Source organism: Molossus molossus, unplaced genomic scaffold (genome assembly GCF_014108415.1).
Source record: "Molossus molossus isolate mMolMol1 unplaced genomic scaffold, mMolMol1.p scaffold_m16_p_3, whole genome shotgun sequence".
NCBI classification, from domain to species: domain Eukaryota; kingdom Metazoa; phylum Chordata; class Mammalia; order Chiroptera; family Molossidae; genus Molossus; species Molossus molossus.
The window spans coordinates 107,991,028-108,010,095 of NW_023425366.1; the positions used below are offsets into that span (position 1 = coordinate 107,991,028).

The window sequence follows — 19,068 nt, forward strand, 5'->3', positions numbered from 1 at the left end:
TCTATTTATCTTCAGATAGAGTGAGAGGGAGAGAGAAACATCGATGTGAGAGGGACACATTGACTGGTTGCCTCCTGCACAACCCAGACCAGGGCCGGGGATGAACCGCAACCAAGGTACATGCTTTTGGCTGGAATCAAACCTGCAACTCGCCCTGGCCGGTTTGGCTCAGCGGTTGGAGCGTCGGCCTGCGGTACAGAGAGACCCGGGTTCGGTTCCCGCTAAGGGCACGTACCTCAGTTTCAGTTTGTCCCCCGCCCTGGTTGGTCGTGAGGGTGGCAGCCACTCGATGTGTCCCTTCACATCGATGTTTCTCTCTCTCTCTCTTCCTCTCTCTCCCTCCCGCTCTATCTGAACAAAAAATGGAAAAATGTCCTCGGGTGAGGATAAAAAAAAAACAAAAACAAACCTGCAACTCATTGGTCCACAGGCCAACCCTCTAACTGCTGAGCCAAACCGGCCAGGGCAGTAATCTACTAGTTCTTAAAAGAATGTATGAATCACCTAGCTGAAAAAAGGAGTATACCAATGAATAAAGTACATGATATGGTCTACATTCTAGTACTACCAGGTTTAAGTCTAAAACTTGAGAACAATACAAACTGTTTCCCATCGGTGTTAGTTATTTGGTTAAGAATTAGGTGTGTTGCAATATGCCACCACTAGGTGGGGGCAGCACTCATTATTTCTTCTTGGTACTTGATGGTCTGGAGCAATTTTGGATAAAGGGGGCTGCTGAATGGATGCTATACACCCGCAAATAGGTAAATTTGTAGTTACAGTGCAGACACTATAGGATGGCCCGGGCGGAAATGTTTATATTCCTCGTCCTCCTATTTAGCACCAATGTCAACAGTTTGGCTGTTTGATACTTGCGTTCCAGTTTTGTGCTCTGTTGCTAGTCTTCCAGAAATTGGACAAGGATAAAACTAACAACTAAGATTCCTAGGAACTGTTTATATTCTTGATGGTAGATCTGGGAAGAGGTTAGGATTTTAGAGAAAATAAAATATTTTAAATTTATCTGTAGTCTGGATAATGAGGTCTTGGCAAAGACCCAAATCCCTTGTGATTTTAATTAGGCGTTTCAGTTGATCAAAGGGCTTGAGTTAACTGGTATCTTGGGTCCATTTAACCTTGAGTTTATCAAGTAGCTTCCAAGTGACCTGACCCATAAAAGACCTTTAAAAGTATCTCACTGACTTTCTTCCAAAAGTGGGATAAAATCCAGCCTAATTAAAGATAGATCTGGAAGAGGACACTCCATGTACTGGAGGGTGTTATAAAAGCAAGAAAAAGAGAAGCAATTATAAATTGGGGGGAGAAAGGGATGGCAGCTGAATACCAACAAAGGTGTATAATCACAACCTTACAGAGAACAATATTAAATAGATGTACTAATCTAAGCAAGGAGTTGGCAAATGTTTTGACTAAAGGGCCAGGTAGTAAATATTTTAGGCTTTGGGGACCATACGGTTACTGCTGCAGCTACGCAAGTCTGCCTTTGTGCATGACAGCAGCCATAGACAGACAAGGAAATAGGAGTGGCTGTGTTCCAATAAAACTTTATTTATAAAAACAACCAGTAGAGCAGATTTGCCAAGCCCCTGATATAAAACTTATCTGTTGATTCAACTGGAAATAGTTGGAGGAGAGGGAGGATGGTATAAGAGAGCGCAATCTTTACCCACCATCATAGGAAATCAATAGATAGTATCTAATTTTGACATATTCAGAAATAGCCTATTATATGTGATATGTAAACATAATGTTATATCTAGTAAGCTTATTATATGTAGAGACCATAGTAACTACCAGGAAAAAACACTAAAAGAGATCAAAACAGTTATCGTGGGGTAAGGTAGAAGTTGGAGAAGGGGTGGGACTGGGAGTGGTATTTTTATTATAAACCTTTTGGTAGTAATTTATTTTAAAATTCACGTGCATGAATAATTTTATTTTATAAAATTTAATAAATGGATGAATAAAAATGATCTGACTTTTTAGACATCTCTGTTCCTAAAGGCAGGGTGCCTTTGGGCAATTGAGAGAAAGGTGTCCCTTCTTCTGGGCAAACACAACCCCATGCCAGGGGTCACGGCTTAGCCGGTGGAGTCAAGGCTGAGTTTCAGCTGCAGGTACCCTGGGGCAGTGCCCCACTGTGCGAGGCCAGTGATCGGAAACCATCTGTGCGATGATGCAGAAGGAAGTTTTTAAACCATCCAAGTCTTAGGAAAGGGACAGAAATTACGATGGCCCAGACCCATGACCGGATTCTAGTCTCATGTTGATAGTAGTTTGCTTTCCTGACGGCACCCCGTCTTCCTCTCCTTCTAGATGACTTGCTTTTGGAGGGCTTCAGCAACTACACCTTCCTGTCCAATGGCTTTGTGCCCATCCCGGCTGCCCAGGATGATGAGATGTTCCAGGAAACCTTGGAGGCCATGGGGATCATGGGCTTCAGCGAGGAGGAGCAGCTGTGTAAGTCTTCACAGCTTGATTCTGGGGCTGGCAAGGAGATCTGGATCCTTACTCTTGGTCCCACTGAAACCAGTCAGGGACTCTTCTCTGGTCAGGACACACTTTTGCTCTCCGAATTCCTCAGCCCCTCAACAAAAGGGGGTGGGGAGAGAAGGAAAATGAATATTACTTTAGGTCATTTATTGGTGTGTTGTTGTTGTTGTTGTTTTCTGTATTAATTTTTAGAGAGAGAGGAAGGGAGAGGGAGAGAGAGATAGAAACATGGATGAGTGAGAACATTGATTGGCCGCCTCCTCTATGCCCCCCACTGGGGATCGGGCCCACAACCTGGGCATGTGCCCTGACCAGGAATCGAACTGGTGACGTCTTGGTGCATGGGTCGACGCTCAGCCACTGAGCCACACCACCAGGCTTGGTGTGTTTTTTTTTTTAAGTAGCTGCATAAGTTAGGACTCTTTCAGTTACAGGTGACCCAAATTGTCTTCATCAAAAAGGAAAATGATTCACTCATAGAAATGAAAAGTTCAGCCCTGGCTGGTTTGGCTCAGCGGTTGGAGCGTTGGCCTATGGTCCAGAGAGACCCAGGTTCAGTTCCCACCAAGGGCACGTACCTCGGTTGCAGTTTGTCCCCGGTCCTGGTTGGTCATGCAGGTGGCAGCCATTCGATGTGTCCCTTTCACGTCGATGTTTCTCTCTTTCTCTCTCTCTCTCTCTCTTCCTCCCACTCTATCTGAACAGAGAATGGAAAAATGTCCTCGGGTGAGGATACAAAAAAAAAGAAGAAAGGAAAAGTTCGGGGATACTGGTTTTGGGTACAGTGAGTTCTAGGGGCTCAAAGGATGTCTCTAGAACCTGGTCTCTCAACATTGGCTTTAGTTAGGCTATAGTCTCTTGGCAGCAAAATGGCTGCTGCAGCTCTAGCCCTTACATCCTTTGGGTTTAAGTCCAACAGAAAAGAGCAGAGTGGATTCTCTGCTTGAATTCCTAAATGGAGTCTCATTGACTCTTACTGGTTGCCCTAGGTCCATGTTCATATACCCGAGCTACTCATTGTAGCCAGGGTTGCAGAAAGCTCTGAGTAGCTTAGGTTTCTGTTCCATTCTTGGGCCTGGAGGTAGAGAGGTAGTTGGCCTCATCAAGACACGTGGGCAGAGAATATGGGAGGGGGAATAACTGAGGCGGCGGGTTGACTTGGGCTCTTCCTGGAAGGCAGTTCTGGTGATGGACCAATATTGATGAATATCATCAATCAGTGACCAAGAAACACATTTTCCCCTGAGAACAGGGAGGCTCAAAGAGATTTGCTTGGTCTCCACACTGTACTTCAAGAAACACTTTTCCTTCTGGGTTAGATGTGCCCCAGTGTTCTAGGTTATTCTCTTTTGGGAACACCAGGACAAGATTGTGGAAATTTTCCCTTCCTTCCCACGCCCCTTCGGAGCCCGAGAATAGCGCTAAGATTGCCGAAATGCAGCTCTAGGGAGAGAAGTTCCTCCTGAGATAAATGGGGGGCCCAGAAAAAGAAGGGTTCATGGGTCAGTTGACAAATGGACGGTGTTTGTGGATTTTGGCCAGGGTTCCGTGTCAGAATCTTATGTTAACATCCCTTTCTGAATGACATGGGCTCTCCAAGAATAATTCATTTTATTTGGGACATGAATCAGTTTTGCTTCTAATCTTTTGCTTTAAAAAAAAATACAAGCAATGATTAAGTACTTGCTATGTGCCAAGCATTTTCTAAATCACCTCCTTTTTTAAGGTCCCATGTCTATTTTTATTTAAATATAAAAAAATAGAACAAACTAAAATATTGATTGATAAAGGATTTATGAAATTATTGTTTGACCTGATTAAATAGAATGATGGGGCCATTTAAGTTGTATTAGGAAAACCTTGGCTTTATGGAAATGCTTATATTCAAAGTGAAGACATCAGGGGACAAAGCAATACACTACGTGCTCTATATGCATTATTTAATCACAGCAACTCTATAAGGTGGCTGTTGTTATCCTCCATTTGCAGATGAGGAAACTGGGCACAGAGAAGTGAAGGAACTTGCCCAAGGACACACAGCAGTTACTGGTGGAGCTGGGACTCACTCTTGAGTCTTGCGGACTCCCGAGCCCTATTTTGTGATTCACTGCTCTCTGTTTTTGTCTGTGGGAAGGTGGTTTTTGTCCTTTAAATTCTTAAAAATTTGTGTCAGAGTCAAAGTATACAAGGCTAGAGGGAGCATAGTATATTCTAAAATGCGACTCACATCATCAGTGACACAGAATCCCACCATGAGACATAGTTTCCTTCTCTGCTCTCTTCAATTTTTTTTTTCCTGAAGACTTTCAAAGAGAGAGTTTGGCACCTACTGGTTCTTCAACCCCTCTCTGGTACTTGCTAATCTCCCTTTTAACCCCAGAGAGTAGAGCCCAGGCCCAGCCCTTTGGGCAAGCCCAGCATCTTGCTAGAATTTGATAATACTTTTTATTTTCCCTGTATTTATGTTTATAATTGCCATGGACTCGTGGCAGGGGACGCTGATTTTTCACTTAAGAGAGAGATTGTTTCCTATTAAAGTAAATCTAAAGAAAGAGAAGTATGTGGATGTAAAGAAAAATATTAAGTAAATAATGGAGCAGATGGTACGCAGATAGAGCAAACATTAAGGTGAGGGTGTGGAAATGATTGAGCTCCACAGGTCATGGACTTAGGCCATATGTACACCGACCCCAGTTACAAATCCAGAGCTACTTCCAACCCTTTACAAAGAGGCTGAGGGAGAATGGAGGTGGGGGTGGGAGTGAGGCTCAAGCCCCAGAGCTTCATCAGGCTCTAGGTGAACATGCCCCTCTGTTTCCTGGAGCTCAGCGAGGGAGACACAGTCCCTCCGGGTCACAGAGAGCTAGCAACAGTGTAGCACTGGAGTAATAATGATGACATCAGTAGCAATAGTGTTTACTGAGCACTGACCGTGTTGAGGTGCGATGCACTTAGTCCTCACAACAGTCCTATGAGATGGGTGTTGTTATGGGCCTTCAAATGGCAAGACAGCTGCTAAGAACAGGGCCAGGCTGTGACCCCCTGGCCTGTAGCTGCAGTGCCCATGCACTCAGACACACCCGGGCACAGGCTAGACCCGTTTCCCAGACTGCGGCCATTGCCATCGATGCCACTTCCAGGCTCCATCTGTATTGTTGCTGGCAGAATATTTTGATGCAGAGGGTGGCTTTCTACAGCTCATGTGCTCTGGGCTTTGTCTTAAACAATTTCTGTAAAATCACCAATTGCATGGTTATACTATTTCTAACAAATTAGAGTAAATACTTACTATTAGATATTTTTAAGTTTCACACACCACCTAAGATCATCTATCCTGTGAATCCCTGGTAGTACACATGCCACGTGTTGGGAACCCGCTTTTTAGTCCTCAGTCATAAAGGGTGGTGGATTAGTATCCTGTGGCTGCTGTAACAAGTCATCAGACTGGGCAGCTTAAAGCAATGAGAGTTTATTCCCTCACGGTTCTGGAGGCTGGAAGTCTAAAATCCAGGTGTCAGCAGGGCTGGTTCCTTCCGGAAGCTGTTAGGGAGAATCCAGCCCATGCCTGTCTCCTGGCTTCCAGCACCGCCCACTCTCTTTTGCATCCCTCGGCTGACGGGCGCATCTCTCCCGCCTCAGCCTCTCTTGTCACATCGCCTTCCCCTGGGTCTTTTCCTTGTGTGTTTTCAGGACACTTGTCATTGGATTTAGTGCCCACCAAGTTAATCCGAAGTGATCTCATTTAAGATCCTTAACTTAATTAAATCCACAAAAATGTTTTTTTTCCAAATAAGGTCACATTCACAGGTTCCGGATGGACATATCTTCTTGGGGCCACTGCTAAACCCACTACTGGTGGCTACATGACTTAGCCCCCCTGGCTCAGGCCCCTTGCTTGGTCATCTCTCCTGACATAAACTTCATGAAGCAGGTACTACTGTTACCATCTCTATTTTGCAGGTAGGGAAACTGAGGCTCGGTGAGGTAAAGCTGGGGTTTGAACTCGGGACTTTCTAACTCCTGAGTGCCTGCGCTCAACCTCTGCCCAGACCGCCTGCCCTCAGCACCCTCGCCACTTGTGTAGCCCCGTCCAGCTTGCCACGTTTCTGCCCACCAGCTCTTTGGTTCGCCTCCTGTGGCTGGGGAGTCGCAGCCGTTCTGTGGTGAACACGTTATCTCTGCCGGAAGGTGCAGACTGCGGCTCCTGAGCCCACAGGAGAGATTGGCCTCCACAGCCGCCACAGTTTTCAAAATTGGCTTGCACATTTACACATGGGTAGATTTCACACAGAGATCTGAGTTTCTATAACCTTTGCAAAAATCAGAAGTGGGCAGCACTGGCCCCGTCTCCCCCAGGGCCATGCTTGGCATAGCAGGGGTTTCCCTTCAGGCAGGGTTGTAGCCCCCAGGAGTCCCCGCAGTCCCCTTGGCTCATTTTGACCAGTGGTTCTGAACCAAGATGGGTTGGCTCCCCAGGGAACATCTGCCAATGTCTGGAGGCATTTTTGATGGTTGTTACTCTGGAAGGGGAGCACTACTGACATCTAGTGGTTAGAGACGGGAGATGCTGCTAAACTTTCAAGGCCCTGACCACAAAGACTTGGCTGGCCCTAACTTTCAGTAGTGCCACGGTGGAGAGGCCACGGTGGAGAAGCCCCGAGTTAAACTGCTTCCCTGGGCCCTGCAGGCCTTTCTGCAATCCCTAGTTTAGACTTGCAGTTTAAAACCTATGAGTATCGTCCTGGACAATTTACAAAGCCCCTGTCATAGATGTTATAGTTAAGAGAAACTGCCTTGGCAGTGTCCTGTCAACAGCAACATTGTTCTTTTGGGGGGAACTGATTTCTGCAATGCTGAATGGGAGAATAGCGGTGGTTAATCAGCTGGCAGCTGGGCCTTTCTTTTGCTGAGCTGGGCCAGGCTCCCTAAGGTATTGTCAAGGGCCGTCACCCCTAGTTTGGCCTGAGGAACCAGAGAAGGCTGGCATTTCTAGGATTTATTTCTGGAACACAGTGATTGCTTCTTGGAAATCCTAGGTGATTTGCACCTGAGTTCATCCAAAGCCAGTCATTTGCATTAATCCTCCATCCCTCCAGGCATCCATCTGTCATTCAGTTTCCTTTCATCGTTTCATTCATTCATCCATACATACATCAGTCATCGACCCACCTGTCCATGTTACCCATCCATCAATCCACCCATTGATCCATCATTCATCTCCCATCTGTCATCCACCCTCTGTCCATCTCCCTCCCTCCCCATGTGTGTCTGGACCCTGGACTAGCTTTGGGAGTACAAAGGTGAGAGGACAGCCCCGCTCTCCAGTAACTCGTGGTCTTAGGGGATTTCAAACACAGAACCCATTTGAGCAGGAACATGGCCTGGGTATGGAGTCACCAGGATTCCAAGGGTCTGGGAACTTAGTGTTTTGTCTGGAGACACCTGACCGAGTGGGAAACACAGGTCCCCCTTCTTCATCCCCCCATGAGCATCTTGCACACCCAGCCAGCTTACATTAGGAAGTACAGGATTTGGCTTTATTTTTATCCTCTTATTGACATAGAATTTACATTTAGGAAATTGTGTATGTTGCAAGTGTGCATTTGATGGATTTTTATAGACTGAACACACCTATGCAACGAGCACCCATTTTCAGTGAGAGGATACCGCCAGCTCCCTCACGAACCTTCTCGTAGCTTCCCCCACCAAGAGTAACCACTATTCGGACTTCTAACAGCACAGTTTTGCCTGTTCTGGAACTTTTCCTAAATGGCCTAATGTGGTGCGTTCTTGTTGCATTTGGTGTATTTTGTAAGCATTTGTGCGTGTGAGATACCGCTGTTGAGTGGTTTTTGTAGTAAATCACTCATTCTCCTTGCTCTGGAGCAGGGTTTGACACAGTGTTCTGTAAAAGCTGCCCTGTAAATATTTTAGCTCATGCGGGTCGTCGGTCTCTGCCCAACTTTTCCACTGTGCCATCAAAGGGTACAGGCAGCTATAGGCTATGTGTAAGGGAACGAGTGTGGCTGTGTTCCAGAAAAACCAGACTGACACTGTGTTCCAATAAAACTTTATTGAAAGTGGCAGGCTCTGGGCTGGATTTGATCCACGGGCTGTCATTTGCCAACCCCGGCCACCCAGCATGGTCTTCACTGTAGTGCAAGGGTTTTAGCAATCCTCTCCCCGGCCAGGGTCTGTCCCCCGACAGCAGGGAGTGGGGGGACTCGGCTCTCTCCTAAAAGCTCAGAACGGACTCTCCTGAGAAAGAAGTCGGCTGCCCAGTGGCGTTTAGACCAAACCTCCAGAGCAGCGTGGTGCTGCCGTGTGTGTCTTACCCGCTCTTGTCTCCTCGCCCCAGCCGTCCTGAAGGTGGTGTCGTCCGTCCTGCAGCTTGGCAATATCGTCTTCAAGAAGGAAAGAAACACAGACCAGGCGTCCATGCCGGATAACACAGGTGCCGCCCCTGGCCCCAGCCATTGACCCCGTGGGTGGCGGGAGGGAGCGTCCCATCCAGCCTTCGGCTGAGTTTCTGGGTGAGGTTTTGTGGGGGTGTTGACATGAGCTAAACTAAGTTATTTTCGCTGACTTCTCTCTTTTTGCAAACCTTTCCCTGAAGATCTACGGTGAGAAGTTCTTGAATCCGAGTATGGGAGAAAATAACTAATGGTTTTAGATCAATGGAGGGAACATCAATTCTAAACCCCCACGCATAGGTTTTGTTTAAGAAATATTTTTCAGCGTGGACTGTATGCTGGGCACTGAGCTACGGAGACAGGAACAGCCCGTTTCTAATGACACCTGTGGTCTTGCCAGGGAGACTGACCTCAAGCTTCCCCGTGTCCTCAAGCAAACAAATGTCAGATAAAATATACGGTGCCCAGGGAAACGTGAATGGCAGATACACAACAAACACCTATTTTAGTATGGGAATTATATTATGGAATTATTATTCTACAAGACAGAATTATATTCCCAAATATTGCCTAGGACATAACTTATAATCAGGAGGGTTTGTTGTTTATCTGACCTTCAAGTTCAACTGGGCATCCTGTATTTTTTCCTTTTTCCTAAATCTGACGGCCCTACCTGCAAGTAGGCAGTGTTTTATGTTTTGAAAACATCGCCTGGCTACCAGCGTGCGTGTTGGTGGCCGAGCCGAAAGGGTTCCTACGTTCCCAGCTCAACACCAGCCCGGATATTGTGTTGCTTTTGCAAAGCCCCTGGAGTTGACCCTGAGACACAGCAGATGTTTCTCACGTGTTACACTCCCCAACAGGGCAAGTTATAGGACCCCTCGCTCAGGAGAGACCTTCAGGGAAAGAGAATCCCAAAAAGCACTGTCGCAAAGAGATGAGGAGAAACTCCTGGAACCACTCTGTTCTGTCGTCCACCTCGCACGTGGACACTAGCACGCAACGCTAGTCTTCATGTTAATAAAGACTTTTTTTTTTGAGAAGACGTGTTTAAATGCAGAAATGCACACACTGATATAACAGGAACCCACGAGTCCACCATCCAGAATTGGCATTTGTGAATCTTTTCTAATACTGCTTTGTCTTTCAAATGAAACAAAGCAGCAGAGATAACATTGGCATCCCTTGTTCCCCAGACTGGGCCCCAGTCTCCTCCCCGCACCTCCGGGCAACCACAAGTGTTCACTGCGCACGCTTCAGTCTTATTTGTATACTTTCACTCACATGGATCGGAACAATATATAGTGTTGCTTTGTGAGTGTCCTTTTAAATTATGTAAATGACATTACACTAAAGACATCATTTTTTTTTTTTCAGCTTGATTTTTTTCCTACTCTGTAGTCACCATTGCCTAGATCAGGGTTTCTCCATAGGAGCAAAACAAGTCTGGAAGCATTTTTAACAACGAAAAATGCCTCCAGACTTGGCCAAATGTCCATCGCGTGGGGGCAAATCATCCCCAGTTGAGAACCACTGGTCTAGAGAGAAAGAGAAAAGGTCATTCCTCTAACTGCTATTTGATATTCCATCCCATGAAAATACCATGGTGTGTTTGTCTGCTCCCATATTAACGGACATTCAAGTTGCTCCCAGCATTTTGTCACAACAAACAGTGCTGCGACACAGATCTTGGAATGGTGGAACACATACTTACTGCATGGTTGACAGTATGTCAGGCACTTGACACATCTTGTCTCATACAACCCTGTTAACCCCACAGGGTAGCACACAGCTGACTCTTTTTACAAGCCCAGAAAAACACAAGTCCAGGAAGCGAAATGGCTTCTCCAAAATCCCATGGCTAGGATGTGGGGAGGGGGCGAGGGCTTGGACCTAGACTCGTCGGACCTTAAGCCCCCAGATGGAGCATACCTCCGTCCCATCCTGCCATTGTCTCAGCAAAACATTGGGGGTGGGCCACTAATGACGGCAGTTTTTAGGACTTTTTTGTGCTATGTTCACGATCCTCATGCTCCATTTCTCAAAACAACAACAACAAAAATCTTCACACAGACCACAAACACCCCATGTGAGAAGGCACTCCAAGCCTTCTCTTTGGTCATGCACTCAATATGCTTCCTGTCTCCCCACAGCTGCTCAGAAAGTTTGTCACCTCATGGGAATTAATGTGACGGATTTCACCAGAGCCATTCTTACCCCACGTATCAAAGTCGGGCGGGACGTGGTACAGAAAGCTCAGACAAAAGAACAGGTAATGATGCACCTGCCATTTATTTCTGCAGAATCTTCCATCTATTCCCCACCCACCTATTCATCCATCCACTGATCTACTTATCTATCCATTCATTTATCTTTCCATGACCTCATCTTGATCTCTTAGTTGTATGGACAAGGTCTGACCTCTAAAGATTTTGAAATGACTGTGTACCCTTTCTGGAGCCAGGACTGAGCACCGTGAAATGGTCCCTGGGATGGGACAGGCTCCTCTCTGTTCCAGTTGTCTCTGACAGGGAGTAGGTACTTACCCGCACAGTCATTCCGTGGATCTGAGCATGCTCTCTCTGACTGCTACTTTCTACTGGTTGCAGAGATAGTGTAGTTTCCTTTTTTGTTTATTTGTTTGTTCTTTTAAGGACTTATTATAAGTAGAAGAAGAAGAAAACTCTGAGCCATCAGCTGAGTTCATGTGGAAACGCAGCCCTTTGGGAATGACCGTGCTCTCTTGCTCCCCCTGCAGGCGGACTTTGCCATCGAGGCTCTGGCCAAGGCCACTTACGAGCGCCTTTTCCGCTGGATCCTCACCCGTGTGAACAAAGCCCTGGACAAGACCCACCGGCAGGGGGCTTCGTTCCTGGGAATCCTGGACATTGCTGGATTTGAGATCTTTGAGGTACAGCTTGGTGGGATCACAGCAGCCATGGACGTGGCTCTCTGGGATGAAGCGTCTCCTTGTAGAATTTATTATTTTTGAGAAAGGCAGGCAGATGGCTACGGTAGGGTGGGAGGCTGTCTAGTTAAGGTTAGATCCTTGAGGGTGGGAAACAGAAATCTAACAGGGAATGGATTAGTTTGTGAAACAGAGAAGGCTAGAGGTACAGCTGAATCCAACATGCAGGACCTGATTTCCTGCCATCCCTCTTCCTCCACCATCCTCTCCCATCCCCCACTGTCCTCCACCTCATGGTGGCAAGATGGCTGCCACAGCTCTCGATGACCTCTCCGCAACCTTGGCAGTTCAGCCAGTTCCAACTGTTTCCAACAGTTCCAACCAAAATCTTGGGATTGAGTCTTATTGACTCTTACTCACCAGAGTTGGGCCACCTGTCACCTAGAGCCAAGCCCTATTTTCAGGGTCTTGCCTTCATATGGTGTAACATGGCTACTGGATCTCACTCCCATGGGATGGAGGGACGTTCTCAATGAAAGGGAAAGTCTTGACATTGACGGATATTCCAAAACCTATCTACTAGGGAATTATTCCCTCTCCAAGCCTCAGTGTCTACAACTGCAAAATGGGGGTGATAAAATATCTTACACGGTTATTTTTTCCACAGATCATTGTGTAGATGGAGGAGATAAGCATCCTTAAAGACCATGTGGCATGAGAATAGATCAGTTTTGCCAGCCCCCATGAACTCTAGGCAGCCTTTGCTGGGGCCCAAGCCCTCTCTGGATGCTGAAATGGCAGAACAGGGCATCAGGCCCTGGGGCTCCCTGCATGGTGGAGCTTCTCTGCAGAGCAGGGCCCCGAATCCTCTGACTTCATCCGTGACGCTCACGGGGCCTCCCTCACTGTCCTGTGCTCAGGTGAACTCCTTCGAGCAGCTGTGCATCAACTACACCAACGAGAAGCTGCAGCAGCTCTTCAACCACACCATGTTCATCCTGGAGCAGGAGGAGTACCAGCGCGAGGGCATCGAGTGGAACTTCATCGACTTCGGGCTGGACCTGCAGCCCTGCATCGAGCTCATCGAGCGGCCGGTGAGGGCCACGTCATACTCGCATGCACGCGTGGCCTCCTGCAGCTGGCATGTGGACCCCGCCCTCTCTCCGCGTGTACACGCTTCCCCCAGCACTGAGTCCCTGTGAACTCAATCACACTTCCCCTTAACCCACATTGTAACTCAAAGGTATTTTCTTTTTTTTTTTACTTCTCCTTTCTTCCCTCCCTCCCTTTCCCTTCCTTCTCCTCCTTCCCATTCATTTATTTACAAACTCAGGGGTCCATTTTGTTCACTGATGTAGCCTAAACACCTAGAACCGTGCACATAGTAGGTGCCCAATAAATACTTGTTGAATGACTACTGAGCACCTATGTGCTAGGCCCCTCTTTAGGGGCGAGGTATGTAACTGCAGATGAGATGAACTTGGTCCCTGCCCTCCTGGAGGAGCAGAAAACACAACCAGACAGACAAAGCCACTGAGCTCCTGATAAAGCCAACGTGGAGAATGACTTTTACACAGAGCAGGGGAAACACTTCTCAGTTCTGAGTCCAGAAAGTGAAGCCCATTCCAGCAGAGGAAACGGCATGTGCAAATTAGACTGCGCTGCTGACACCTTGTCTCCCACAGGGAAGCACTTTACTAAAAGGTACCCTGAGGTGAACTTACAGATAAAGCAAGAAGTGTGAAATCTTTGTGATGTTGTGTGTGCTGCCCACCAGGGGGCAGCAGCAAACACAGTCTGTTGTTGGTGCCCGCCCTTATATCCCCAGGGCTGGTCCATTGGACCCATGGTAATTTGGGGATATATTTTGCCGGGGAGGGAAACCAAAATAAAGAAGGTATAAATCCATCTTTATGTGTAGACAGATATGGTAATAGCTAGAGGGCTGCCTTCGCGTATGTTTGGGTGGCTAGCTTTCCTGGCGGCCGAGGTGTGGACGCCCTAGCTATGATCCTTGTTCTCCACAGAACAACCCTCCAGGCGTGCTAGCCCTGCTGGATGAGGAGTGCTGGTTCCCCAAAGCCACAGATAAGTCCTTCGTGGAGAAGCTGTGCTCCGAGCAGGGCAACCACCCCAAGTTTCAGAAGCCCAAGCAGCTCAAGGACAAAACCGAGTTCTCCATCATTCACTATGCCGGGAAGGTACCAGCTGCATGTCCCAGGATGCTCTCTGTCCCGGGGATCTCAGGAGGGATGCTCAGTATGGGAACACCTTGCTAGTGGCAGAACCCAAAGGTGTCTGCTGTAAATCAAATTCTGAGCAAGGTCTATTTATGATTTGTCTAAGTGTCTGTAAGGGACAAGATATATATAATCCAATCATGGTGACCGGGCAGTTCTTCCTTATATAGACTTTATATCATTCCTGTTACAAGTTAAACCCAACTAGAAGAGCCAACCGGGATGGAGTGACCAATAAACCCAATTTTGTGTTTAACAAGAATCTCCCTTATCATGGCTTTGGGTTTGCTGTTGCCAGCATGCGGCGACCAGGGAAGTCTGTGATGGTTGTCCATTGTCATTGTCAACTCCTCCTCCTCCTCCTCCTCATCTTCACTCATGGCTGTTAATGTACAGGACCGTTCCCTGTGGCTCCTGAGGGTCCTGGATGATGTAGAAAAACATAGCTTGGTCTGGCTTACAGAATCTTATTTTATTGACCCTCCAGTATCCCCACTGCATCATGGGAACAGGCAATGCCCTAAACCAGGGGCTGGCAAACTATAGTCCCTGCACCAAATCTGAACCACAGCCTGTTTTTGTAAATAAAGTTTTATTGGCACACAGCCACACCCGTTTGATTACATAACATCTGTGGCTGCCTTTATGCTATCACGACAGAGATGAGTAGTTGTGACAGACTGTGTGGCCTGCAAAACTGAAAATATTGACGATCTGGGCCTTGACCAAAAAAGGTTGCCAACTCCTAGCCTATAGTCAAGGGAGCATCTATCCGTTCCTTTAGGCACATAGAGGTGACGCTTTTCTTTTCCCCACTTCACAAGTGGTCCCTTTGTCATCCTCTCTCAGATCGGGCCTGGCCATCACCATAACAACCCACACCCCCTCATAACCCACCAGAGATATTTTACTCCTTCCGGGCCACGATCAGTATTCAAGTTGGGAATTTACATCATGTATCAAAATGTCCCAGTTACAACACTTCTGTTCATCAAAGAGGGAAGAAGAGGTCCCCAAACTTCATTTAAAAACTGGAATTGTTGTGCAGAGTCCCCCAGATGCAGGAGAACTTCAGATGGGAGGGAGGGTACTGACTGCCGTTTGGAGGGCACCGGCGTCGCCCGGGTCTGGGAAAGGCTGCCGAGAGGCTTCCGAGGGGAACACAAGGAACGGGCGAGGCCTCCAGCAGTGCCGACCATTGGCTGACGCCCTACTGGGCACAAGGCCCTTTAAAGCCCTGGTCTGCTGGTCTCATTATTGGAGTTTATGGATTCTCATCATGGCAGCCGCTGTCATTTCCTCTCTGACCCTGAAAGACCTGGGAGGGAAATGGAGGGACTCGGGCCCTGCCCTTAGTTTGTCACTGAAGCAGGAGCACCTGACGGGGGGTGGTCCTTGGCAGGTGGACTACAATGCGAGCGCCTGGCTGACCAAGAACATGGACCCGCTGAATGACAACGTGACCTCCCTCCTCAACGCCTCCTCAGACAAGTTTGTGGCTGACCTGTGGAAGGACGGTAAGGCCCTGCCTGCTGGAGCTGCACAGCCGGACACCCGGCGTCCTCCACCTCCTGCAGCGGCCCGGGCCAAGCCTGCTCCCAGGAGGGGCGGGCCGTGGGGGGCTGCAGGAGGGGGCAGTGTTGGCAGGTGCTAGTGATGTCTTGTTGACAGATTCAGCCACTTCCGAGTGGTGACCTCTGAGCCCCTCAACCCCACACCTGGACCCCAGGGAGAAAGTCCGAGATCAGGGTAATGATGGAGGAAACAGTGTCCGGGACATGATGTGTTAGAGTGCCCCTGCTGTAGTTGGAAAGACCAAACTTCTGTGTCATCTCTGCCTTTCACTCCCTGTCACTCGGGAGCTCAGGGTTTTCCACTCAGATAGTAGTTGGAAGGCAGTCCACCAAGCCTCCCCTTACCTATTGCTGTAAAGAAGGCATTGGCAGCTGAGGAAAGAATGGGGGCCCAGCGTCTCCTCCCTCAGGGTGGGGGGCCCCTGGGTGAGCCAGAGGCTGATGCTGCCCATGACGCGCCCTGCAGTGGACCGTATTGTGGGGCTGGACCAGATGGCCAAGATGACAGAGAGCTCGCTGCCCAGCGCCTCCAAGACCAAGAAGGGCATGTTCCGCACGGTGGGGCAGCTGTACAAGGAGCAGTTGGGGAAGCTGATGACCACGCTGCGCAACACCACCCCCAACTTCGTGCGCTGCATCATTCCCAACCACGAGAAGAGGGTGAGGCTGCCCGCCCGGCTCCGTGGGGACATCATCAGGGTCCGTGGGGGAGAAGGAGGCAGACAGGAGTAGAGGAGCAAGAAGAAAGCCCAACACCCCACCCCAAGGGCTCCATCTGACACGGTCGAAGGTTGTCTGAATTTGGGAATTTGGTACCCAGCCCCCATCCTGGAGTAGGGTGGGGAGGGCATCCTAGGCAGAGGGACCAGTGAAACGAAAGCATGCAGGAAATTCATGAAGGGTCTTGGCATGAAGACGGTGGGTAGGTGGCTCATGTCGCTGTGCGATGGTGCGAGGCAGGGACTGTGAGGATGGGCCGGATGGGGAGCAGGGCTGGACCGTGGCGTTCCTTGTGGGTGCACCAGAGTTCTGCCTTCGGCTTTAAGAGTAGGGCATGTCACGATCAGGTGTGCATTTTAGAAACCGAGTGGGGAGGTGAGGGGAGAGGCAGGACGGGGAGGGAGAAGACCAGGCAGGAGGCTGTGGAGGTTGTCTGGGCAGGAGATGGTGGCGAGTGGATGGCAGTGACGGCGGCCAGTGGAGAGGAGTGGGTGAGCTGGGAGATATTTGGGAGGTAGGAGCTACAGAATTGGTGATGGACAGGGAGTGAAGAGGGAGGTGACAAGGAAGAAGCCCCAGTTTCTAGCTAGGTGATGCTAGTGCCACCAAGTACAAGAGATGCCGCCTGAACGCTCAGCTGAGACCTCACCTGGTTAACCCTAGTGATCCTGGTGAGGTGGGTCACCCAGGCCTGAGATTTGGGGCTTGCTGCGCCCCGAGTCCCAGCCCCGGTGGTCCGTTGCCCTCCCTGCCTTTGCAGTCCGGCAAGCTGGACGCCTTTCTGGTGCTGGAGCAGCTGCGGTGCAACGGGGTGCTGGAAGGCATCCGGATCTGCCGCCAGGGCTTCCCCAACAGGATCGTCTTCCAGGAGTTCCGCCAACGGTGAGCCGCCGGGGTAGGCCAGGGCGGGCGGTCGGTGAGCAGATGGCGAAGGGAGGGACGGCTCAGAGGTGCTGGGTGGGTGACTTCTGCCTTGTGTCTCCAGCTACGAGATCCTGGCTGCAAATGCCATTCCCAAAGGCTTCATGGACGGGAAGCAGGCCTGCATTCTCATGGTGAGCCCAGCCCCACCCCAGGAGTCCAGCCGCAAACCTCCCAGGCTCTGGTGGCGCTGCCGGGAGCTGCTTTGGGTTTGACCTTAAGCAGGCTGAACCCCCGACCCCATGGCATGGCCGAGAACGGGAACTCATGTCCTTCCTTCTGCAGATCAAAGCCCTAGAACTCGACCCCAACTTGTACAGAATCGGACAGAGCAAAATCTTCTTTCGGACTGGGGTCCTGGCCCACCTGGAAGAGGAGCGAGACTTGAAGATCACCGATGTCATCATGGCTTTCCAGGCCATGTGTCGTGGCTACCTGGCCAGAAAGTAAAGACCTGCCTCCCCACACACACAGAGGGGAAACACACTTTCAGGGGGCTTTCTGGCCTCGCTCTGACTCCCTGGCTCGAAGAGGCCATCTGGTTGAAGGTGCTGGGCTGACAGAGCGGCAGCTTTTTCTTAGGGGGGAAGACATGCTCCTGTTTTAATATACACACTAGTCAGCAGGGCAGGCGGGAAGGCGCTGAGACCAAGGCTCTGGAGTGGTAGACCTCAGGTCTCATCCTGGCTCCCCGTCTTATTTGCTGATGGACCTTGGGCAAGTTACTCTACCTCTCTGAGCCTCAGGTCTCTCCACGGGAAACGAGCATATTCATTCCTGCCTCGTGGAATTGTTTATGAGGAGTCAGTGAAATTCTGCCTAAAGAGGGCTGAGATCTGTGCCTGGTTATCATTTTAGGAGGGTGAGAAAATGATTAAGTATCTGAGGAAAGAGGATTTGGCTGTGTCTGTAACCTTCTGTCCAAATGGGATTCATAAGGCAGGGTCTTGGAAGATCTGACACCCCTACTGTTTTGGGAAGCCTGGGGGTCATGTGAGGGCTAAGGTCCTTGAAAGTCACACCCCTAAAAGGATGGCAGGACCTCTTCCTTGCCCACTGAGAAATGTTCTTGCCTCCGTATGATTTGAGTGGTTTGTACCCAGACAATATACTGGTGCTGATGCTCAGAGCTTCTGGAAGAACCTGAGCTGGAGAGGAAAGACTGTCCCCATGCAAGTCACAAAATCGCAAGTGAAGTAAACAGGTCTTGCTCTCAGAATGCTGCAGGGTGGGATGCTACAACATGGCGAGACACATGTCAGGCCAACCAGGACCTCTCACAGCTCCCTGTCCCCCTCCCAGGGCCTTTGCCAAGAGGCAGCAGCAGCTGACAGCCATGAAGGTGATTCAGAGGAACTGTGCCGCCTACCTCAAGCTGCGGAATTGGCAGTGGTGGAGGCTCTTCACCAAGGTGGGTGCTCCGGGCCCTGCCCAGCTTCTCAGAACGCCCAGTCCTGGTCTTCACTCCAGATACTCCCGTGAGGGACCAGAGGTGGTTGACAGTGGGTGTGCAGCTGAGGGCTTGAGATCAAACTTTGCCTGTTGGTGATGAAGGCTCACCTTCTTTGGCACATGGGTTATAGCCATGACTTTAACACAGATCCAGAGAATTTCCATTACCACAAAGATTCCTCACAGTATCCTTTTATAGCCACACCCACTTCCTTCCATAGCCACACCCACTTCCATCCATGGTCACACCTACTTTATTACATGCTCACACCCACTGCTTTCCATGGTCACACCCACTTCCTTCCATGGTCACACCCACTTTCCAT

The 19,068-nt window shown here is 49.2% G+C and overlaps 1 protein-coding gene across 2 annotated transcripts in view; it reads left to right on the forward strand.

The window, feature by feature from the left end:
• Window positions 1-19,068, forward strand: part of MYH11 (myosin heavy chain 11) — a 122,133-nt gene that overhangs the window by 74,833 nt on the left and 28,232 nt on the right. For both annotated transcript variants that reach the window (XM_036278637.1, XM_036278636.1), the window contains exons 9-20: window positions 2,338-2,481; window positions 8,873-8,968; window positions 11,081-11,199; window positions 11,686-11,838; window positions 12,756-12,929; window positions 13,863-14,036; window positions 15,478-15,592; window positions 16,116-16,309; window positions 17,130-17,251; window positions 17,355-17,424; window positions 17,576-17,736; window positions 18,593-18,701. In XM_036278637.1, coding sequence (XP_036134530.1) covers window positions 2,338-2,481; window positions 8,873-8,968; window positions 11,081-11,199; window positions 11,686-11,838; window positions 12,756-12,929; window positions 13,863-14,036; window positions 15,478-15,592; window positions 16,116-16,309; window positions 17,130-17,251; window positions 17,355-17,424; window positions 17,576-17,736; window positions 18,593-18,701 — 1,631 coding nt within the window. The remainder of the gene's footprint in view (window positions 1-2,337; window positions 2,482-8,872; window positions 8,969-11,080; window positions 11,200-11,685; window positions 11,839-12,755; window positions 12,930-13,862; window positions 14,037-15,477; window positions 15,593-16,115; window positions 16,310-17,129; window positions 17,252-17,354; window positions 17,425-17,575; window positions 17,737-18,592; window positions 18,702-19,068) is intronic.